At 38.7% G+C, this 25,136-nt stretch overlaps 1 protein-coding gene across 1 annotated transcript in view; it reads left to right on the top strand.

The window, feature by feature from the left end:
- LOC141291554 (neoverrucotoxin subunit beta-like) overlaps positions 1 to 20,137 on the top strand; it is a 46,934-nt gene extending 26,797 nt beyond the window's left edge. Inside the window, exons 4-7 of the mRNA XM_073823709.1 lie at positions 6,417 to 6,587; positions 8,095 to 8,262; positions 8,524 to 8,570; positions 18,420 to 20,137. Coding sequence (XP_073679810.1) covers positions 6,417 to 6,587; positions 8,095 to 8,262; positions 8,524 to 8,570; positions 18,420 to 19,030 — 997 coding nt within the window. The 3' untranslated portion in view covers positions 19,031 to 20,137. The remainder of the gene's footprint in view (positions 1 to 6,416; positions 6,588 to 8,094; positions 8,263 to 8,523; positions 8,571 to 18,419) is intronic.
- Positions 20,138 to 25,136: the final 4,999 nt, after the last annotated feature.

The raw sequence follows: 25,136 nt of genomic DNA, 5'->3' as shown, positions 1-25,136 counted from the left end.
GCTTCCTCCTTGGTGGTTTTCAACGCTACAGCACAAGTTGACAAATTTGACTGATCAGACGGAATTCGGGACAAGGCATCAGGAACAGTATTATATTTTCCCCTCCGATATTCAACTGCAAAGGTGAACTCTTGTAGACGTAATGCCCACCTCATCAGTCTGGTACTGGGTTTATTGGTCTTAAACACCCATTTCAAAGAAGAATGGTCTGTTACCACAGTGAAGTAGCATCCTTCTAAATAGTATCGCCACTTTTCAAGTGCCCAGACTACGGCAAGACACTCTTGTTCAGTAGTAGAATAATTCCGTTCAGCTCGGTTCAAGGTACGGCTCGCATAAGCAAGAACTTCTTCAGTTCCTGGTCGTCTTTGCTGACAAAGAACTGCTCCTAGGCCAACGTCACTGGAGTCTGTATAGATTACCAAAGGTAAACTAAAGTCTGGATGCCCCAAAATAGGAGGTTCCATCAGACGTTGTTTAAGATTGTCGAAAGCATTCTGACATGCTGCAGTCCATTTGAATCGTACTCCTTTTCGTTTCAGTGCTGTTAAAGGTTCAGCAATTTGGGAAAAGTTTGGCACAAATCTATGGTACCAACCTGCCATGCCAAGAAAACGTTGAAGACTTTTTAAGTTGGTAGGCATTGGAAAGTCACGGATGGCTTGAGTCTTCTCAGAGTCAACCTGGATACCGTCTTCAGACACAACATGTCCGAGGAACTTTAATGTGCGCTGGAAAAACCTACTCTTCTTCATATTTACAGTGAGTCCTGCTTCTCTCAATTTATTCAACACCAACTGCAGGTCTTGGAAATGTTGGTCTTTGTTAGGTGAGAAAATAATTATGTCATCCAAATAGACCAAACAAACCTTTCCTCTAAGGTCTCCCAAAACTCTCTCCATTAAACGTTGAAACGTAGAAGGCGCATTTTTGAGACCAAAGGGCATAGTCTTAAAATGGAATAGCCCAAAGGAACACACAAAGGCAGTTTTATCTTGACAATCAGGGGCCATGTGCACCTGCCAGTAACCACTGTTCAAGTCAAGTGAAGAGAATATGGAAGCACCAACTAAAGATTCCAGAATTTCTTGAATATTGGGCAATGGATAGGCATCGCTATGTGTAATAGCATTAAGTTTTCTATAATCTACACAGAAGCGTAATCCCCCGGTTTTCTTTGGGATAAGGACCACTGGGGAAGCCCAAGCAGAGGAAGAAGGTTCAATTACTTCTGCAGCTAACATTTCATCAATGAGTTCTTTCATAGCTTTCAATTTGGTTGGGGAAACTCGATAAGGTTTCTGTTTCACAGGCACTTCCTGAGTAAGAAAAATCTGGTGACTTAATAACTTAGTGTGTCCGAGTTGATTGCTACAAACATCAACATTTTTCTGCAGCTGTTCTAACAACATCAGTTTTCCTGTCTCTTCCAAATGTGCATGCTGGACTGCCTTTTCTACCAGGTCTGCTAATTCAACTTCGTGACTGGAAACCGTTGGAATTGGGGGAATGGTCGTGTATAAAGCAACAGGTCGTTCCAGTCCCCAGTCATTCAACTTCTGAGAGCCACTATCAAAATAAAACCTTTGTTTTTCATTAGGTTTAAACCAATAGGTATTAGTTGTAACGTCAATCTGTAACCCGCTATAGAACATGAAGTCAAGCCCCAATATTACGGGAAAAACAAGCATCTCTTCGGACATAACCACAACAGGCACTAACCAATTGCGATTATTTAGTTGAACTTCTATCTCAGTCCAGCCTAGAGGTTGTTTGGCTTCACCATTAGCCAAATACAATGGTCCTTCCACCCACTCTTGCAGTTCTTCTCCAGGCAACTTTACACTATTCCAGAGTTTTTTTTGCAAGGAGCATGAAAGATGATCCGGTATCTACAATGGCATCTCCTTTCCACTGACGAATCATTAGAGAAACTCTCAACTGAGGAGGGCTAATCTCACCTGTAGCCAGTAAAGGAACTCTGTCTCTTTTATTTTTACCAACATGCTGATCTTTGTTTTTAGACGTACTCTGCTGGATTACAGTAGTTACTGTATGCTGTGACTGATGACCAGAAGGGGGTGCATTACCATTTCTTGAAACATCTTTATTCTTAGAGGAAGGGTAGTAACGACAAGAGGCAGGTGAATGTGACCCTTTGCATTTCCAACAAAACACTGATGAGACCTTCTCTTGTTCCTTTCTAACTACAATCTGTTGATTCTGACATTCTGACTTAACAGTCATTTTATTAGAGAAACATTTACGCTGCTCATATTGTTGTTGATTTTGTTTGTCTTTCTCCAGTTGTTGTCCTAAACGAACTAATTCATCAACTGTGGTCACCCTCCGACGTAACTCACTGGCAATGCTAGGATTTATATTTTTCAAGATGAGTTTGATGACCTCCTCTTCCGTAATTTCAGGTTTCCAACGTCTACAAAGGGAATAATACATATACGCAAAATCCCTTATACTCTCATTTTCTCCTTGTACTCTATTACGGATTCTCTCTGCCAATTCGTCAACATAGTCTTCTGACAAAAAAGCTGATAAGAAACTAGTCTGGAATTCAACCCATGTAGAAATAGAAAATCTAGCAACATCCCACCAGTCACGGGCAGTACCGTGCAGAACACTTCGAAGGGTGGCGGTAAGCTCCTCATTAGAAAGCGGATTCAAAGCTAAATAATCCTGACATTTCTCAATATATGTCAACGGATCTGGATCATCTTCTTTTTTACCAAATGTAGGAAACTCCAATTTAACGGGAATCCTTCCGCTAACACGTCGACTGATATCCCCACCAGTGGTAAACAAATCAGTTGGTCCAAATGAACCTTGATCTGGAAGACCCTGCTGCATGGTGGATTGCAACACATAAGGGGCATTGACAGCATCATTAACTACAACGGAAGCGGATACCGCATTAGTAGTTGCTACAGGATGGGTCGAAGAGAGATCTCTAGCTGGTGAAGGAAGAGGAGGAGTAGTAGTAGGAGGAGGTTGAGGAATAGGAATCACTGATGCATGTGTGATACTATCTTGTTTAATTGATGTCACTTCTTGAGAAACTAATTTAAGCTGTTGGGTTTGATCAAGAAAGTCTGATTGCAGTTTCTCAATAGCAATTTGAAGAGGTTTTACAATGGTTTCCATATCCTGTTTAACTTGCTTTTCCAAACGTTCCAACCGCCAGCTTACATTTGATGAACTCTGAGTTCGATGATACTCAAGCTGTTGGTTTACAGTTTGAAGGAAATTTTTCTGTCCTTCCTGGTTTAATAATTTTAGATCTTGATGCAAAGTTGTTATAGTATGTATAAGCTCAGTTTTCAATTTCTGTTGATCATTTTTAATAACTACGATTTCTTGAGCCATTCTATGCTGAGTGGGAACTAGCTGGTCTACAACAGAACTTTGTAAAAAAGCAGTTTCATGTGCGGGCAGATCAACAAAACTAGGTATCAGGGTAGGTGAAAATACAGAATCAGGACATAAATCCATATCTATCAAAGAGTGTGTTGTTGCATCTGGCAAAAAAGGAGGTTCAGAAGAAAGACTACTTCTCTGTAGTGAATCCATAACTTCTGAAGTGACAATATAGAAATAGAAATAGCCAGGTAGTGGTTTCTTAAATAATACCACATGCAAACTGGAATTCAAAAAACTTAAGAATACAATATTCTTAGTCTGTCTACTCAATTGTCAAAGCTCAGTCTCAAAGTCCCATCTGGGGTGCCATTTTTTATGTAGCGGTCTGACTGGTTTGGGGTGCCAACTTATAAATTACTTATAAGTAAAAAGAAAAAAAAACTATTAAGTCAGTTCTACATAGGATTCACCTGGATTAAAATAAACCTTTGGAACCCTTTTGAGCTTTAGACACAGTAAATAGACAATAATAAACCAGCTGTGTTACGGTATTATTTCATTTTTGCCCTCCTTTCTTAATATATACAAAAAAAAAATACATTCAAAATTATTTAACAAAAAACCAAAACAAGATTGTCAATGCAACAAAATAAACCCTTTACATAACTAACCTAGAGGTACCTCTTTTTTTAGTAAAGACAGAACTCATCTTCCATTTCCTTTTCACAACCCATCAATACTTCAAATTTAAACAGAGCTCAATTTCTACATCAACCAGTTTGAACACAAGGAATCAGTTTAAACAGTTCATTTCACCAGCTCAAGCAATCGTTATCTCAGTGCTAGTAGTTCAGAGATTCTATGATTCAATTCAAACAGTTCAGTGATTTCTTTCACCAGTTCAAACGATCATTATCTCAGTGCTAGATTCGATGATTCAATTCAAACAGTTCAAACAGTTCAGTGACTTCTTTCACCAGTTCAAACGATCGTTATCTCAGTGCTAGTAGTTCAGAGATTCGATGATTCAATTCAAACAGTTCAAACAGTTCAGTGACTTCTTTCACCAGTTCAAACGATTGTTATCTCAGTGCTAGTAGTTCAGAGATTCGATGATTCAATTCAAACAGTTCAAACAGTTCAGTGACTTCTTTCACCAGTTCAAACGATCGTTATCTCAGTGCTAGTAGTTCAGAGATTCGATGATTCAATTCAAACAGTTCAAACAGCTCAGTGATTTCTTTCACCAGTTCAAACAAAAAAAAGAAGAGCAACAAGTAGTAACGTTATTATAATCTGGCCAGCATCATAGTTCGGATTAAATCAAGATTCGGCTGCTTCATGTGTTTTCGGCGACATCCACACCGTCATGAAAGTGTTTATAAATATCCAAAGCTTATCTTCCCACACAGAAAAAATAAATACAGCGAAATACTTGAACATCCCGTAGTGTCAATCGTGATGATTCAGCCGCTGTTTGTAGGTTGGTAAATCCAAAACTGTTCTGTAGGCATGGTCACTGTAGACATGATCGGCTCTCCCAATAAGAAGACTCCATGTAGTTTATCCAAACTACATCATTCTCAACCAGACTACATCAGTTTAGGGGAGCAAATCTGTGGATGCCGCTCACCACGCTCTACACTCAGGTATATCAACACTTCCTTTTTTATTCTTCGCTTCACAAATCAGCGACGTTCTGAAACACATCGCCCTCGTGTGGACAATTAGGGGTGACAACTTCTAGATCGTTACAATATATATATATATATATATATATTTGCATTGTAACAAGGGCACCTTAAAATAAAGTGTAACCAAATTTCATTTTTATTGTGGCAATTCTTCCTATAAGAGATAGCAGTAGTTCATCCAATGCTTTAGGTCCTAGATAAATGATATTGCCTCTTATATTTCAAATGGGATGTTCAAATGTTCTATACACTTTATTGATTTATTTATTGGTGAAATTGTATACTTGGGCCAATTTATTGTATAATCTGATATTTGAGAATACTCATTAATGAGGTTAATTACTTCTATGATTTTTTTTTTCAGTTTTTTTGTAAGAACAGTAAAATATTGTCTGCATATAGTGAAATTTTATGAATACTCTATTGAGAAGCCAGTGATATTATTATTTTGTCTTATTGCAGCTGCTAATGGTTCCTATAAATAGTGCAAATAGGAGTAGAGAGAGTGGACATCCTTGCCTAGTCCCTCATAGCAACTGAAATGATAACTGATGCCCTCTGTGTATTATAAAGTTTTAATCCAGTTGATGAATGATTCTCCAAAACCAACTTTTTTTTTCTTTTTATGTTGATATGTGGAGTATGATATAATCTTCCCCCTTAGTACTAATTTAGCTATTTCCCATATTGTTGTTGCAGATATGTCAGGGGTGTTTTTATCATCAACGAAGGAAGCCCACACTCTTTTAAAATAACCATTATTGTGAGAACTCTATTAATATTGAGAAGAAAGTGTGAAAGAAATGTTCATCATCCATGTTTGGACCATATATATTGGCAATAGTGAAATCTTTATTGTTAATGGCAGAATTGATTATAGTATATCTGCCTTCCTTATCAGTTATTGTTTTATTAATAGAAAATGTTAGATTATTTTGTATGAACATAGCTACTCATCTTTTCTTTAAGCTATAAGATGAAAAGATAATATGTGAGAATTGGCACATTTTAAGTTTCCTGTTATTTCCGTTCAGATTATAACAGATGATTTTCATGTAGCAGACTTACCTGGTCATTGACTTTAGACTAGGTTTCAGTTAGTCAATGGTGCAGTTTATTTCAGTTGAATTAAAATAGCAATGCACCAACAATGCGCCTGAACACACCTCATTTTGAGAAAACAGGCCTTATGAGTCTAATCACAATGACCTATTTGTTGTAGGTGAGAAAGCGAAATAGAGAGTAGTTACAGAAGTACAATGCTTTATTTTGGGGAATTAAAACCTAGCGCACTGCTTATTTAAGTTGAGTGATAATTTTGAGGTTTTTTTTTTTGTGTGTGTGTAGATTGGACAACTGTAATCTTACTGATCAGTCCTGCAAAGGCTTGGCATCCATTCTACAATCATCAAACTTACTTAGAGAGCTGGATCTGAGTAACAATGATCTGCAGGATTCAGGAGTGAAAATGCTCTGTGTTGGGCTGAAGAATCCAAACTGCACACTGGAGATATTAAGGTAATTAAGAACATTACTTTTTTACATTAACATTTTAAGAAAGTTTCAAGTTATTAAAGGATAAAAGGTATGAAAGAATTACATTTGTGTTCTCTCTCTGTGTTAAATATAAAACATGTATAAACTATGTATTACAGCAAGTGTCACTTTAGATAAATGTGTAGTTAACTGTGGATCAAAATATATCTGCTAAATAAATAATTGGCCAGGTGTTTTACTGAAGGCTGAAAGGTAAATTATTCACTAAGCCAGGGGTTCTCAGCTCTGACCCTCGAGGTCCACTTTCCTGCAAAGTTTATAAAGAAGCTAATAAAGAGGTTGTTTGAGGTGAGCAAAATCTGTGCAGATCACCGGTGATCACCGCAAGATGCAGATGACAGTTAGAAATGTGTCAGATGACAATATACCTTGCTCTGATGTCACACTGACATATGCCAAAAATCTTTTGAGACAGTGAGTCGGCCCTGTAGTTGAGCGCCATTGCTCTCCCTCAGCTGCTTTAACCAAAAGCACAATGGGAAACGACATGCTGACACCACAGCTTAATGCTCATTGTTTTAAACAGTCATAATGTTGCATTGTCTTCTAATTTTCTTTAAATCTAATATCATCTAATATCATTTTTTTTATCTAATATCATGTTATTATGTGTTTCAATTATGCATGAATATTCACAAACACAATGAAAGTGCAATCTCTATGTGAGATATGTAATTGTTGCCATATTTCTAAAATATTTAAAAAATACATGTTAGTATAAGGTAAAAATTGTTGGTTAATAGGTCTTTCGAATGAAATTAAATAGTAAGAACTTTGAGTGTCTTGCTCATCATATTTATTTTTATATAAAAGCAACAGAACTGAAATTATATCATGTTTATCAGCAAAACAGTGCATTAGTGTGAATAATGCAACATTCACCTTTGATCTTGTAGCTATCTGTTCTATTTTGAGAGGTCAGAACTGTCTGCCTTGACTGCACTTATTTCACTACTCTTCTCACTGTAGCTGTCTACTCTCACCTAAATTTCAGGCAAGGCTAGGCACATCTCAAACAAACCTAAGGTCTTCAGGATTACTAGAAAGTTACTGGCAGGTGTTTGATCAAGGTTGGGGTGCAGGAAAGTGGACCTCAAAGGCCAGAGTTGAGAACCCTCTAAGCCAGGGGTGTCCTAACCTGTTCCTGTGGTGCCACTATCCTGAAGAGTTTAGCTGTTTCCCCAATTAAACACACCTAAACCAGCTAATCAAGATTTTCAGACTCACTAGAAACTTCTAGGCAAGCATGTTGGAGCTGGTTGATGCTAAACTTTGCAGGATGTTGCCCCCCCCCCCCCAGGTGCAAGATTATACACCTCTGGCCTAAGCAATCAAGGTGACTTGTAAGAACATTGTGAGATTGTGAGAACAATGCAAATTACATTACATTACCTGAAATATTGGTGAAATTCACAAGTCTGACTGAGACAAAATACTGAAATAAGTGTTTTTTTTTTGTGTGTCTAAGATTATCTGGCTGTATGGTGACCAAGGAAGGCTGTTATTATCTGACTTTAGCTATAAGGTCACACTCCTCACACCTGAGAGAACTGGATCTGAGCTACAATCACCCCGGGGACTCAGGAATAAATGTGCTCTATAATCTACTGGAGGATCAACACCTGGAGAAACTCAAGTATGTTGGACATTGACATAAATGATTTTCTGGGCTTGTGTAAAGCAATATTTAATGCAGCTTTACTTATGTTTGCTTTGATATTGTGTTTGTCAGTGAGTGTATCAAGGGCGGTCAAAAGAGTCCTTTTTTCAAGTGGAATGTCGGGCATTCTCTGAAACTAAAGCTACGACCTATGCTGTTTCAGTTGTTTGGATTTATTGATGATTTGGTATTGATGGTTGATGGTATCAGATCAATAAGAATGTGATTTTTTTTCAGTGTGGATCATGCTGGGGAGGTCATGATTACAGCAGGACTACACAAGTGTAAGTTAGGGGTGGGCACTCTTCCCAAAATATAATATCATATAATCTTATCATACAAATTCACAACCTATGATCTGAATTACGATCTTCCCAATTTTGAGATATACTATCGGGAATATCCAGACTGGAACAAGCCTGGGACTTGAACAATGTATTTGGACAATTTAAAACAACGTATTGCATTAAACAACCAAAATGGTCACTAAAGCTTGAGTTAAACTTTAACAGCACATCACTGTATGAATCAAATATAAACGTGTGTAAACTCTTAAATGTGTGTAAACAGTCCAATAGAGAAGCGAGACGTTACAGGCAGGTGACGTAGAGACCAGGAAGCTTTAAAAGAATCAGAATCAGAAAGAGCTTTATTGCCAAGTATGCTTGCGCATACGAGGAATTTGTTTCAGTGTTATTAGCTTCAAGTACACAGAGACAACAACGCACAGACAATAAAAATAAGAGAATAAGAAAAATACACATATGTAAGCATAAATAGACAAAAAGCTATAGATGATAGGATGGAATGCAGGGATGTGTTAGGGAGGAGGTGGTAGCAATAGATCAGGTTATTCCACACATTTTATTGCACAATGGGAGGAACATTTCAACTGTTCATAAGATGGATTGCCTGGGGGAAAAAACTGCTCATTCGTCTGGTAGTCCTGATATTTGGGGCTCTGTAGTGCCGGCCGGATGGGAAGAGTTCAAAGAGGGGATGGCTTGGATGTAAGGGGTCCAGAGTGATTTTCTGAGCTCTTTTCCTCACTCTGGATGTATACAGTTCTTGAAGGGTGGGCAGGGGAGCACCAATAATCCTCTCGGCAGTCCGAACTGTTCTCTGCAATCTTCTGATTTTGTAGCTGAGCCAAACCAGACAGTTATTGATGTGCACAGAACAGAGTCGATGACGGCTGAGTAGAACTGTCTCAGCAACTCCTGTGGTAGGTTGAACTTCCTCAGCTGGTGAAGGAAGTACAACCTTTGTTGGGCCTTTTTTTTTACAATGGAGTCGATGTGAGTGTCCCACTTCAGGTCCTGGGAAATGAAGGTCACGATAACCATGGTGTCATCTGCAAACTTCAGGAGCTTGACAGAGGGATCTTTAGAGGTGCAATTGTTGGTGTAGAGCAGGGGTTCCCAACCTTTTTTACTTCGGGGCCCCCCTCCTTCTCTGGTCAATTTTGCAAGGCCCCCTATGCCTGAAATGTCCTCTTATACTGTACTTCTGCAGTAAAGAGGCAAGTATTTATTTTTAAACCTTTTTTATTAACCAAAACATTTGTTTTGCCGTATTATTCTTCTACTGCATGTTATAAAAAAACTCAAAATTCACTTTAAATTATAACTTAAAATATACATTATAATCTTTAAAGAAACCCTCTGCTCAATTCTAACTTTTTAAAATTATATATATATATAATATATATATATATACATACAGATTTACAGCTCCTGAGTTCTTTACTTAAGACATTCTTTACAACTTCAGAGCAGGCTACTTTTTCTTAAATAAGTGAACCTGCCGTACAACAGGGAGATACCAAAAGACCACTAAACCTATCCCTTTGAACTTGACTGACTGAATAGCTACTGTTTGTATCCATTAAAAAATCAATACATGAATTAAAAATACAGCAAATACATTCTAAATCTGTTGAAACACATCGATGTAAAGGTTCGACGAAGACGGGATCAGTGAACTCTGTCAGTGCGCGCCTGATGCCCATAAACACCGAGCCTCACTCCTCTTATGGGTGAGCATCCATTATAAAACACTCACAATAATTTGGACAACTAGGCAAATGTTTTGAAATCTCATGCAAAAATACGATAGTGATCAGAGCCCAGAGAGTGCTCATAGTTTGTGAATCAATAGCAGAATTAACCCTCTAAGCCAGGGATGTCCTAACCTGTTCCTGTGGTGCCACTATCCTGAAGAGTTTAGCTGTTTCCCCAATTGAACACACCTAAACCAGCTAATCAAGATTTTCAGACTCACTAGAAACTTCTAGGCAAGCATGTTGGAGCTGGTTGATGCTAAACTTTGCAGGATGTTGCTCCCCCAGGTGCAAGATTATACACCTCTGGCCTAAGCAATCAAGGTGACTTGTAAGAACATTGTGAGATTGTGAGAAGTCAGAAACATTAGTTTGCATACAGCGTTTGGAAGTTTTGAGCCGCCATTCAGTCTGTATTTAACAGTGCAAAGAGGCTTGCTGCGCCTAGTCTGAAGCAATCAATCACAGAACATGAGAGAGAGGTTGTGCTTTTATTATTTTCATTTAGCATATTAATAATGATAATTTTTAAATTAATTTTAAGATATCTCGCGGCTCCCCTGGAGAATCACTGAGGCCCCCTAGTGGGTCGCGAACTGAAGTCCACAAACAGGATCCTCACATAAGTCCCTGGTCTGTCCAGATGCTGCAGGATGAAGTGCAAGCATGTGGGCGCATGCAACCAGCAGCTTCTGTCTTTCATCAAGCGCTCTATGTGTGTGTGTGTTTTTGTGCCAGTTTGCACAGTTCTTTATTTGAGAGTGTCACTATGTCCTACAAGCATTCTTACAAATATAAGCAGCAGCATTTTAGACGGTGTGTCCCTCTCTGCCCTTGCTATTTAGGGTGGGGATACACACAGTATATTTGTTGTCTGTTTGACAGCTGCTGCTTTTGCTGAGGCAGAGCAGATGCTGCGGTTGTGTGATCGCAGCATGGATCTAGCGAATGGGTTAGAGATGGGTTTGCCTTTTCTCTGCCGTTCTCCCTAGATCTAGCGCTCTCTCTCGCAGCTCAGAAGCCCACGCTGCGGTTCTTCCCCCTTTGAGTGAGAGCTTGTGCAGCTATCTTTTTCCGAGGAGATCGATGCTGTTCAATATGAGCAGACTGCATATTGGATCGCTCCTGTCTCCCTGCCCTCACTACTCAGGGGTGGGAATTCACACAATTTATGTGTGTTTTTTTCAGGAGCTGAGCATGCACAATCCGCTCTTGAGGGGGCAGGCTGTGTCACATCATTACAGGCTGCTGGGCAGGAGCAGCCCCTGCTAAGTCAGCCATTTACTGCACTCTCACCCCGCACCTTTCATCAAGTGGGTGGATGCTGCTCTGGTTCTGCTGTGATGCCTCCCTCATCGGTTAAGGAGTGGTCATGAGTGGCCACTCAGCTCAGTGTCTGGAGTGGCCACCATCTCATGTGGCACATCTACTGCCTAGAGATCAGTGTTAATTTTGACAGGAAATTTTGATTTAGTTTTAATCATAGTCTTCTGACTAAAATGCCATTTAGTTTTAGTCATATTTTAGTCATCTGAATGTGTTTTAGTTTTAGTCGACTAAATATCATTTATTAAGCATTTCTCCAAAATGACCAAACTTATTGTATAAGTTTGATATTAAGGTTTTATCATGATAGACTTCACTGCTGTGACATGCAACATGCCTTTATATTAAAATTAAATGAAACCACTTCTTATAAAGAAACAAGTACATGGTCTTCTTTTCAATGAAATACCAATGGTTATATAGTCTAATTATGCATTCTTTATAACAACTTGTTTACAACATTCTTCATTCTTTCAAGCAGACATATTTATATAAATACATTAGATTAATCATTATTAGGGCTAATAAAGTCACTTAGTCAAAAGCTTTGAGTAATATTCTCTCTTTTGTTGTTTGATTAACATCAATGGCACAGAAAACAACAACTAAATCAGGCTTCTGTCCCTTTAAAACTGAACGTATGGATGCAATGTACTAACACATCTGATATTCTCCCAATTGTATACGCTCACCTACGTTGTAACCGAGTGTATTAACGTGAATACACATCAAAACTCAAAGTTGACAATTCAACATTATTTTGTGTGTATTTCTCTGTCCATGAGACACGAGAGAGTAGGCTACTCGACTTGTGCGCTGTGTGAGAAGTGCTGCTTTGGTGTCTGCACTTATAAACCAGAACCAATTGAGTTCTCTTTTGCGTTGTAAAATTTATCCTTATGTCTGCTCTTCTCTTACTCCAAGATATTGACATTTCTGGCCTTTTATGATATGTACAGCAAATGTATGCTAGCTTATGTCTGTGCCTGTGGTCCAGGACTTTTGAGGGCAGGTCCCTCTGGGGAAGAGTGGTGTACACCTCATCATACGGTGCCCGTCTTTTCTCAGTGCCCTCAGGAGATTGGTCTGTCAACCCTGCCACCCCCACTGCTTCAGGGCACGGCCGTCTCCAGCAAGCACAGCTCTCACTGTCCACCCAGAAATGTAGTGGCTCTAAGAGGCTTGCATCCTCCCAGGAGGATACCAGCCAGCGTGGTTATTTCCGCCGGTCCTCCGCTCCAGGGCACCAGAGGTCAGTCTCGAGAGACTGATCCCCTTAAGTAGACCATCTGGCAGCGTATAGACTTCTGCCAAACATGTCTCAATGTGTCCTGCACACTGTAGAGGAGACTATAGAATCCAGTTGGGTTCTCCAGTTGTCACCACCTCACGTGGCACATCAGTTTTTGGCTAGAGATGCTGGCCATGTTTCAGGCTCTGAAGCCCTTTCTGTTGGTACGCACCGTCAACTCTTAACTCCTCTTGCTGAGAGCAGTTCACATCCCTGGGCATCCCAATGTGGCAGCAGACGTCCTGTCGAGACAGGGACTTAGGCCCTAGGAATGGAGACTCCACCCTGAAGTGGTAGAGCGCATTTGGACCCAATTTGGTCAAGCTCAAGTGGATCATCTTGTGATTTAGGAGAATTTAGGAGAGTCTGCTTTGGTTTTCGTTGAGTTATCTAGCTCCACTGGGACTGAATGCTATGGTAGAGACATGGCTAATCGCTCTGCTCCCGGGAGTTCGATCAGACACTTAAGACTTCGCCTCGTCCCTCCATCCCTCTGGCTCCGTTGGACTCCACCTTAGTCCTCTGGCTCCACTGCGGGCTCCCGGATCCCCACCTGTGTCTCGGTCCCCAGAGCCATTGGCTCCACCATGGCCCTCCATTCCCTCAGTGTCACCAAGCCTCTTTGGCTCTCCGTCTCTGCCTTGGGCACCCCTTTCCCTGGCTCCGTCTCCATCAGTAGGACCCTTGGCACCTCCAGTTCCACCCTCATCATGGTTCCTCCCTCCGTCAGCTCCACCTTGGTCTGCCATTATATTTGCGGAGTGTCTGGAAGCCCTGTCTCTGTTCACTGGACTACAAATTCCATAATCCACCCCATGGGACTCATTACACCTACAGTCGTGGCCAAAAGTTTTGTGAATGACACAAATATTAGTTTTCTCAAAGTTTGCTGCTAAACTGCTTTTAGATCTTTGTTTCAGTTGTTTCTGTGATACTGAAATACTGATACTTAAATATAATTACAAGCACTCCATACATTTCAAAGGCTTTTTTCTTCAATTCGACTGGGCATGCTCTCAATCAACTTCTGGGCCAAATCCTGACTGATAGCAACCCATTCTTTCATAATCATTTCTTAGAGTTTGTCAGAATTAGTGGGTTTTTGTTTGTCCACCTGCCTCTTGAGGATTGACCACAAGTTCTCAATGGGAATAAGATCTGGGGAGTTTCCAGGCTATGGACCCAAAATTTAAACGTTTTGGTCCCCGAGCCACTTAGTTATCACTTTTGCCTTATGGCACGGTGCTCCATCATGCTGGAAAATGCATTGTTCTTCACCAAACTGTTGTTGGATTGTTGGAAGAAGTTGCTGTTGGAGGGTGTTTTGGTACCATTCTTTATTCATGGCTGTGTTTTTGGGCAAAATTGTGAGTGAGCCCACTCTTTTGGATGAGAAGCAACCCCACACATGAATGGTCTCAGGATGCTTTACTGTTGGCATGACACAGGACTGATGGTAGCGCTCACCTTTTCTTCTCTGGACAAGCCTTTTTTCAGATGCCCCAAACAATCGGAAAGAGGCTTCATCGGAGAATATGACTTTGCCCCAGTCCTCAACAGTCTGGTGGCACTCCGATGCCGCAGCTGAATCCTCTTTAGGAGACGATCCTGGCGCTTGCTGGACTTTCTTGGACGCCCTGAAGCCTTCTTAACAAGAATTGAACCTCTTTCCTTGAAGTTCTTGATGATCCTATAAATTGTTGATTCAGGTGCAATCTTAGTAGCCACAATATTCTTGCCTGTGAAGCCATTTTTATGCAACGCAATAATGGCTGCATGCGTTTCTTTGCAGGTCACCATGGTTAACAATGGAAGAACAATGATTTCAAGCATCACCCTCCTTTTAACATGTCAAGTCTGCCATTCTAACCCAATCAGCCTGACATAATGATCTCCATAATGCTCGTTAACATTCTCACCTGAGTTAACAAGACGATTACTGAAATGATCTCAGCAGGTCATTTAATGTCATGGTTCCCAACCGGGGGGTCGCGACCCACTAGGGGGCCTCAGTGATCCTCCAGGGGAGCCATAAGATATCTTAAAATTAATTTAAACATTATCCTATGATTATTTTATTTCCTTAATGTGCTGAATGAAAATGATCAAAGCACGGCCTCTCTCATGTTCTGTGATTGATTGCTTCGGACTCTGCGCAGCAAGCCTCAAGCACTGTTAAATACAGACTGAATGTCGGCTCAAAACTTCCAACCACTGCACACAAACTACATCTCTCGGCTGCAGAGAGATGCAGACCGTCTCGCTAATGTTAAGGTAAAGACGATCAGTGTAATGATAACGAACTTGCGTGTGCCTTATGTTTAAAACTCGTGTGTATCAGATTCATACATTAGGCACGCATAAGTAGATAAATTGATTTACAAACTATGCGCACTCGGGGCTCTGATCCCTATCGTATTTTTCGTAAAATTTTGAAACATTTGCCTAGTCGTCCAAATTATGTGTGTTTTTATAATGGATGCTCACCGATAGAGGAGGATGTATGTTTGTAATGTTTGTATGTAATTTGTATGTTTATTTTTTAATGGATACAAACAGTAGATAGTCAAGTTCAAAGGGACAGGTTTAGTAAGTGGTCTTTTGGCATCTCCCTGTTGTCCTGTTTGGTATTGCAGGTTCACTTATTTAAGAAATAGTACTTTGAAGTTGTAAAGAATGTCTGAAGTGAAAAATTTAGGAGCTTTAAATCTGAAAATGTATATATATATTATTTTAAAAGTTAGAATTGAGTAGATGATTTCTTTTATGGTTATAGAGTAGCCTATAGCTTTCAATTAAAGTTTGTTTGAAATTAGATTTATTTTATAACATGCAGAAGAAGAAGAAGGGGGGGGGGGGGTTGGGGGGGTTGGGTTCAAAACTGCCCGCAGAGGGAGGGGGACCCGGAACAAAAAAGGTTGGGAACCCCTGCTTTTTTCGGGATTAAGTTAATTTTCATGGCAAAGAAGGACTATGCAATTCATCTGATCACTCTTTATAACATTCTGGAGCATATGCAAATTGCTATTATAAAAACTTAAGCAGCAACTTTTCCAATTTCCAATATTTATGTAAACGACTGTACACCTGTTCCCTATTTGGCCATCTATAAAGTTTGCATTCACCCATAGTTAGTTGAGAAGTACTGTTAGCTCTGCTTCACACCAAACTTCCTGGTTTCCGTGCCTAGTCTTGTTCCTTGTTTTGCCATTGTCTATTCTCAGTTTGATGATCTCTTGCTGCCTGCCCTGACCATTTACCTTTTGTTATGGATTAGTCTACAGTCTCACTCTATTTGACTTTCTTTGCTAGTGATGTGACCCCCGCTTGTCAAGTCAAGTCAACTTTATTTATATAGCACTTTTAACAATACAGATTGTATCAAAGCAGCTTTACAGTATTAAGTAGGAAAATAGTGTGTCAATAATGCAAAAGGACAACAGTAAACACTCAACTTTCAGTTAAAGGCAGTTTATCATTGTCATCATCCAGCTTAGTTCAGTTCAAATAGTATACGATATCAGTGGAACTAGTTTGTTTGACTACAATTCTAAATAAAAGCTGCATATGGATTTTCAACTCCTGTGTCGAATTCCTACATTACAGGAACAGTCTCTTTTGCAGGCAATGCACTTTTAATAACTCTTTTTTTTAAATAAAGCATGTCCCTGAAACTAAAACAAAAATTGTATTAATCACACTACTACTCTTAGCTCATGTTTTTTACATACACCTTTTTTTCGAGACACCCCTCGCTGCAGACTGTAGCGCGGTGACGTCAGGTACCTACGTCACGTATGTGTTTACCGCGCATGCGCAAAGTGACGTATGGTATGTATATAACACGCATGCGCGCTATTCTTACTGGCGTTACTGCGCAATGTGCGCATGTGCATGTTCATTAACTTTTTTTAAACTATTTTTGTTGTTGTTTTCTCTTGTCCTCATGTGTCATGTTTATAGTTTTAATTATTATATATAAAAATATATATGTATTGTGGCGGGAGGAGCAAACGACAGACACAGTGGGTGTGGCGTCAGGCCTCGGAGAGGCTTTTATTAAACAGAAAGTAAAAGAAAACAAGTTTCCAAGGGGGTAAATGTGTCCAAATAAACGGGGAATCTGGTGTCCTCGTCGTGAAGGCGCCTGCTCAGGTCCGGGGCGCGAGGGGCGGCGGCTTCTTCAGCGGCATCTTCCTCCTCCGCCTACGCGGCACTTCTAGGGGATGAAACGGCCCGGCATCCTGGCCCGTCAGCCGTCACGGGTGCGGTCCTCATCTGGACCCGCAGCGGCGTTGATGAGGCTTCATTCAGTTCACGTGCTCTCATCACACACCGCCAGCCCGGGATGTTTTCGCGACTCTCCTCTCCCATACACACCCACTCCCGTTGGGAGCCTGGAGAAGGGCGGCGAATAAGGGACGGGGTGATGATGATAATTAGGGGGGAGGCAGCCGACTCGTCACAGTATATACAATTATATTTTGTTTTGTTGTTTGCAATAAAAGATCACTGTTATCAGTTTGGTTTTTTGGAGGCACCATGCATAAAATGGGATGTAGACACTGAAAATATACTGTATGTAGTCTATTTAACTTAATACTACTTTATTGGCTTAAATATTCCACAGGCAGAATTGCCAAAGCAACAGAAAAATGTCCATAATTATACTAAATAAACAAGAATCATGACAGAGGAAAGGTTAAAATAAGAAACATATAAGGTGCAGAGTAATGTTACAATATACACAGTGAAATAAAGTGCAACAATGTTAATACCTTGTATATAATACTACACAAATATTACAGAATAAACTCTGTAATTCCATATAATTTTACCTCAGACATGGTTAAAATCATGGATTTGTGCTGTACTACATATTACTGTTTTTTCCCCTTCTTTTTTTTCACCTTATTATGTTAAGTATGCGCATGCGTTTTAATGACGCGTTACGTCACAAACGACGCGAAAACGCCTAACGTCACCACGCAATGCAAATTACACAGGCATACCATACGTCACTTTGCGCATGCGCGGTAAACACATACCTGACGTAGGTACCTGACGTCACCGCGCTACAGTCTGCAGCGAGGAGTACTTGTTTTTTTCAGGAAATTGCTTACATTGCTTTCACCTCACTTGCAATTGTTAGATTTTTAACAGTGTGCAGATTTCTTTCAAGTATTTTACATACATCACCATGCATGAAAGACACATGATAAAGATGTTTGATATGATTTCACCAGCCACAGTCATCTAATAGGCAGTCACTGCAGTAGTTTAACATTATTATAGGGTCATAAAAAGTTACAATTGCTTTGATTTGCTTAAAAAGTATATCAAAGTCTTCAAGATCGATCACAGTATACAGTACATTTGTCAAAACAAATAGGCACACCTTTTGTTGTTCTGTTTTGTTCTAATTCTCTCCTCTAATGTTTCTCTTGTGTACAGATGCATGTGATCTCACACTGGATCCAAGCACAGTAAACTTTTATCTCTGTCTGTCTGAGGAGAACAGAAAGGTGACACGTTTGGAGGACCATCAGTCATATCTTGATTATCCAGAGAGATTTGATTTCTTTCCTCAGGTTATGTGTAGAGAGAGTCTGTCAGGACGCTGCTACTGGGAGGTTGAATGGAGCGGGTGGAGGGGGGCTGTTATATCAGTGGCACATAAAGAAATGAGAAGGAAAGGAGAAAGTGACGACTGCAGATTTGGGTTCAATGAAAGGTCCTGGAGTCTTGATTGTTCTGATGAGAGATTTACTTTCTGGCACAATAAACATAGCACTGACATACCTGCCCTATACTCCTCTAAAAGAGTAGGAGTGTATCTGGACTGGCAGGGCAGCACTCTGTCCTTCTACAGCATCTCTGACACACATACTCTCACACACTTATACACATTTCATTCTACATTCACTGTACCCCTCTGTGCTGGATTTAGGGTTTTTATTGACTCTTCAGTGTCTCTTCTTCAGGTTAAAAAAAATTCAACACGATGGAATGTGACCCCGTCTGTTAAAACCAGGCTAAAGTCACATAATCTAATTATGAGATAAATAGCATCAACGTAGTAATAGCCATAAAAATGATGAAAACAGGTCATGTGTGTATGTAAATTGTAAATCAAGGTATTTGAGATACATTACTCAAAACTTAATTCAGAACATTATGGCCTGGTTTCACAGACAGTGCTTAGACTCAGGATTAGGAAACAGTCAGGATTAGGCCATAGTTCAATTAGAACATTTAAGTATTTTTTTTATAAGTGTGCTTAGAAAAAAAAAAAAACATTACTGGTGTGCATCAAAACAAAGGCACTGATATATTTTAAGATCAGCCAGTGCAAGTTTCTTCCAGCTGAAACAGCTCAGACTTACATTTTAGTCTAGGACTAGACTTAAGCCATGTCTGTGAAACCGGGAGTATAAATACTGAAGTTAATGATTTTACTGACAACCAGCTCTTACTGATAAACAACTTATTTTAGGGAAATTTTATGCCTGCTATGTGTTGAAATGAAATGGTCTTTGGATGCTGATCATGATGCTGATGCTTTGTGTTTATGAATTCTCATTGACTTATTAACTTGATCTTGTGGTTGACCCTATTGATCTTGTGGTTGCCCATACAGAAATGTAATATATGACATATATGTCCCTATATCAGAAGTGCTACTCTCATATTTGTGAAATATAGGGCAATATATTATTATCACATATATACATCTTCTGGATATATGTAGATATATGTTTATACCATTTATGAATTTCCCCTAGTACAATTTGTATATGAACATATATTGAAAGTATATATATGGTCAACTTTTATATGGTATTGCATGTTATGACCATATATGTTTACAATATATATTAAAATTGTATATTGTATTATATGATATGACCATATATGTTAACAATATATATCAAAATTATATATGGTGCTCTGTGTTTTGACCATTTGTTACCAATGTATATATTGAATTTAAGCAAGTGTATTAACCATTTATGCCTAAAAGATTCTGCTTATTGTAAATCACATAACAAAATATTTTTTGCTTAACTGTTTCAATTCAGTTTTCTGGGGGAAAAATAGAAATGAATATATAACCTGTTCAAAAAATGCCAATGTACTAGTTACTTGTAAGAGGAATGTATTATAGAGTTATTGAGCTGGGAAAACACTTGTAACTGTTTGTCCATATGTGATCTCATCATCAATGAACTAAAACGCATTTCATTAAAATACATGAGCGATTGTGTGCGAATGTCACAATACCGCTTCTGCGCATGCGCCAAAATTCAAACCCACCCGCGCTAACGGCAGAGTCTGAGCAATGGCTGGGGCTAAACAAGTCATCTGCGGTAAGATGTTTTTCTTAGCAAGTGGAAGGATAACAAATGTGCCAATAGACCTTTTTCACAGGGTATGCAGACTTCCTGTGTAATGTCAACACAGCAGAAAGCCGGGTAATTTAAAATTAAAATGGAGAGAGTCTACACAACTTCCCTCACTTGGTTTGCCAAAGATAACTTTTGCCGACCTGATAAGAGTCGTGGAGGAAAACTCCATCACAAAGAGGAACAAATTGGATAAAGGATATACATTTTTCCACTAAGAGTTTATCCGGGACGTTCTACAACGCTTAACGTGGCTTAACGTACGTAAAAAACGACCAGGAAACCCCAAATTTCTGTCATACCTTACTTGGAACAAACACTAACTACTATCAAAAGAACGAGCCCTTATTCCACAGATAAAGTGAATAATATCACGTTAAGCGTTTTCTCCCCCATAGAAGCCCATTGTAAGGAAACTGCTTAACGTGGTTTAACTTACCTTAACAGCGACCAGGGAAGACCAAACTTCTGTTAAATTTCACTTATAATAAACACTTTCTGCTCTCAAAAGAACGAGCTCTCATTTAGCATATAAAGTGAATAATATCACGCTTTTCTCCCTATAGAACTCCATTAAGGAAAAAGATTAACATGGTTTGTTATAATGGACTTCTATGGGGGGCGATCACTTTATATGCTGAATAAGAGCTCGTTCTTTTGACAGCAGCAAGTATTTATTATAAGTAAAATTTAACAGAAGTTTGGTTTTCTCTGGTCGCTGTTGAGGTACGTAAACCACGTTAAGCTGTTTCCTTATAATGGGCTTATTTGGGGGAGAAAACGCTTAACGTGATATTCACTTTATCTGTGGAATAAGGGCTTGTTCTTTTGATAGTAGTTAGTGTTGGTTCCAAGTAAGGTTTGACAGAAACTTTAAGCGTTTTAGAACGTCCCGTTTATCCATAACTTTCAAGGTAAGTAACGTAGCTAACGTTAGAGAGCAATCAGGCTAACAAATTACTAGTGTGTCCACTTAGACCGAGGACTAGGGTTATAAGGTTATGTATGGATAGTATTGAGGACATGTACAACTTTATTAAAGCAATATAACAGTCGTGGTCTTGATGTTACAAACAATCTTGCTCGATGTTTTCGCCATCTTTGTTGTTTAACTGGTTACCGGCATACTGGGGCGGAAATAGGTTTACACAGCAATTGCGTATTTCCGGTGCAAAATACGGAAGTTGTGAGAAAGGTCTATACCTTCACATAATAAACGACAATGATTTTATAGACGGGCACGAAGACAGACCCACATCAACTGAGTGGAAAGGATGAAACGCCTTTGAATGTGGCAGCGGTGCAGGTAATGTATGCTAATTTACTCAACGCTTTATTCCTACGCTAATATTACATAGAAACTAAGTGTTAACTGTTATATGTAGGCCTGTCACGATAACAAATTTTGCTGGACGATAAATTGTCCAAGAAATTATTGCGATAAATGATAATATTGTCGATCTGAGACCATTTTCATCAAGAATAATGATAATGGCATAATAATGCACATACGCCTTTCAAAATTCAAAAACGTTTATTTTTAGACTATTTAACACTGAAAATGGAAAACATTTTAAATATCCACAATAACAATGAACAAAGCAACCAAAAACAATAAAAGCAATGGATTCTCAGTCTCTGTTAACAAAAAATGCACATGAATAAATACAAAAACAATAAATAAAATGGATGTAAACAAAATTGCACTTCAAAAAATATTAAACAATAGGCTCAACATGCATTCCATAACAGGCAAAACTGCCTGTTAGGACCTGTGTAAACAAACAAACAAAAAGCCTCAAGCCATATGCAAAAAACTTTTGAAAAATAATTTCTCCAGCAAAAAAAGTGAATTGCAGAGAAAAATTGGATGTCTTTGATCTCGTTTAGTATGTCATCTTTAATGCTGTTGTACAGTTGTGGAATTGCCGTTTGTGACACGTATGTTCTCCCAGGCAATTCATACTGGCTGTCAAATGTTTGCAGCATTCGTCGAAATGCCGGCTTTTCGACGATACTAAAGGGCAGCATCTCTTTAGCAATCAAGCGAACTACACTGTCGGTGAGTGCACACCATTTTGCACTGTCCTGTTTGTATTTTGTTTGTCGACTAAATGCCCCAGTTATGGTGCACTGTCGGGAAGACAAAGACGGCCCGTCTGTTGTAGCTTTTTTTTTTCCCATCTGGGAAAACTGCAACGGATGATTGTGTTTTAGGTGCATGTGCATGTTTGTTGTGTTACCGGTTTTAGTCGATACTGTTTTACAACAAATGCGACATACCGGCTCGCTCAGGTTAAGTGGTTCACCACGGTCATTCGGTTTGAATCCGAAGTGCTCCCACACGGCAGCTGTCGCGTTTGGCTTTGAAACCAATTCCATGTCACAACTTGCGTCTCGTCTTTTTGCTCTTCTCTGCAGTCGCCTCAAGCACTCCCACTTCTCACACAAAGTCCATGTGACTGACAAGCGCCGCCTCCCCACGCAAAAGACAATGCAACTGACAAGAGGGTTCGCTTCTCCTACGCTAAGGAAACGAGAGTTGTCATTCAGTCGCGGATAACAAACAAGTATGCAAATGAAATTATCGCGGCCGGAAAAATTATCGAGGTCATTTTTTTTTATTGTGCGATTAATCGATTTATCGACTATCGCGACAGGCCTAGTTATATGATTGTTTTGGTCTGCAAGAGCCTCTGTCTCTATATAGATCAGCGAATGTTTTAAATATTCCTTTGCATTATTTTATATATGATGTTATGATTACAGCTGCATTGATGTGTTTTGCAATTTGCTCGCGTTAAAGTTAATTTTAGCTATTGGGTAGGTTAATGATTAATCTGTATGGAGATACTGTGAGCTCATTGTTTTCACTGGATAAGCAATGCCACATCTGGAAATTATTTAAAGCTGTCTGACAAAAATAACGGATGAAAATTATAATGTTTATCTCTGAGATGTAGTCTAGACTAGAACTATAAAACTGCATGAAATTGAATTATTTAAATACAAGCACCTTGAATTCATATAGTAAATTACAGTACTTGGTTATATTGCACCAAGTGCATTGACATGTCAGTGACATACCTAGAGTGGGTGCATAAGCACATGCATGTGCATATTGCATAAAGGTACAGTTCACTAAAGGATGTGATTATGGGGTTTTAAAAATATGGTTAATCTATCATAGTAAATTTTGTTCATATCTTTGCTGATAATTGTGCTATTCTTGTTTGTGTCCCATGAATAGGTAATGAGTCCCGAAATTCTCAGAAAACAGAAATGGAGGCTGAACCTGCAGATGTGGATGGCAGTGATGTGAATGATGGAGCATCTACACAGAAAAGGTTAAATATGTAAACAAATCAAATCAACAAAATATTTTAGTTAAAAATGTGTCTCCATGTACTATTTAATAAAATTGTAGTGCATTTAATCTATTAAATAACAGTAGAGTGAGCGAGTTTTTGGATATGGTAGGATTAAACTTATTTTAGTGAATGAAGTACCACATTTCAGTTATCATTTTGTTAGGGTGGGTACACAAAATATTATTTTATCCTTTCTTCTATAAAATCATCAATCATCTGCTTTCTAACAGCTTCATATTGCCGTAAACATTTATCTTTAACATGGCTTTAAGCACTATAGATTATTAAAGTTTCACTTTCACTGTGACAAAGGCAGTAAATGTGGTGCAGGAAACTATTAAAATAGTATAACTATTTAAATAGATAAACTGTTCGGCATGATGACGTTTAAAACCTCCGACAGGGCCTGTAGTCCCATTTAGTAGCATGTTAGCAACCATATTTTTTAAGAAACATAAGAGTTTCAAAAATAAATAAAAATCAAAAGTGGGGTTTAACTGGTGTGTTTTATGTCATAGAATAAAATGTGAAAGGCTTATGAGTTTGTGTTATAGTTTAGTTCTTCATGTATATAGAGACATATTATTTGAATGGGCATGCAGGCTGTGCTCTGTTGTTCTGCCATGTCCTTGTGGTATCTGGGAATATTTTACAACTACAACTTATAATTATTACATAAATAATGAGTATTCTGCAGTTTTAAAATAATTTTTAACTTTACCAAACTATGTTTAATACTCAGTATATTTTGTCATCTTATAGTAGTTTATCACTTTAAGATATAGGCACAGTTCTAATTAAAAAGCAAAATTAAACTTTGGTAAAATGTTGGATTGCAAGACTAAAGTAGGTTTTATATTTTCATATATCATCATGTTGACTAAAATCAAGTACATGGTTCAGAAAATTTATAGTAATTATCTTATAAAAATCTAACTTTTACCTTTTTTTTTCTTTTTTTTTTTTAACAGATGCTGGAATCTGGGGCCTACTGGGGATGGCAATAAACCAAAAACTAACCAAGCTGTGGGAATACAAACCTGTAGACCTTGATGTTCTGTTTCTTATGCCTGTTCAGTGTTTTGATCAGTTATATATGTAATTGTTTCTTTTTTTCTGTTTGATTGTGCAGGTCAGTAACATTTTTTTCCTATTTAAATAAATTCTGTTTAAATAAAGATGTTTCTTTGTGTAGCTTACTGTACCATTTAACATTTAAGGCTTAAGGTGTGAAATGTGCAATGCACTGCAACTTTGTAGAGTGTAGTGTCTCACATGTGTCTACAACCTGTATTTAAAGATCAAAGATCACATATTAAAATATTAAATATATGAAACCATATATTTCATGCATATGTCTAATTTGTATATAATGTTATAAAAAATACATATAT

Source organism: Garra rufa, chromosome 18 (genome assembly GCF_049309525.1).
Source record: "Garra rufa chromosome 18, GarRuf1.0, whole genome shotgun sequence".
Classification (NCBI taxonomy): Eukaryota; Metazoa; Chordata; class Actinopteri; order Cypriniformes; family Cyprinidae; genus Garra; species Garra rufa.
This window is presented reverse-complemented; position numbering and strand designations above follow the sequence as displayed.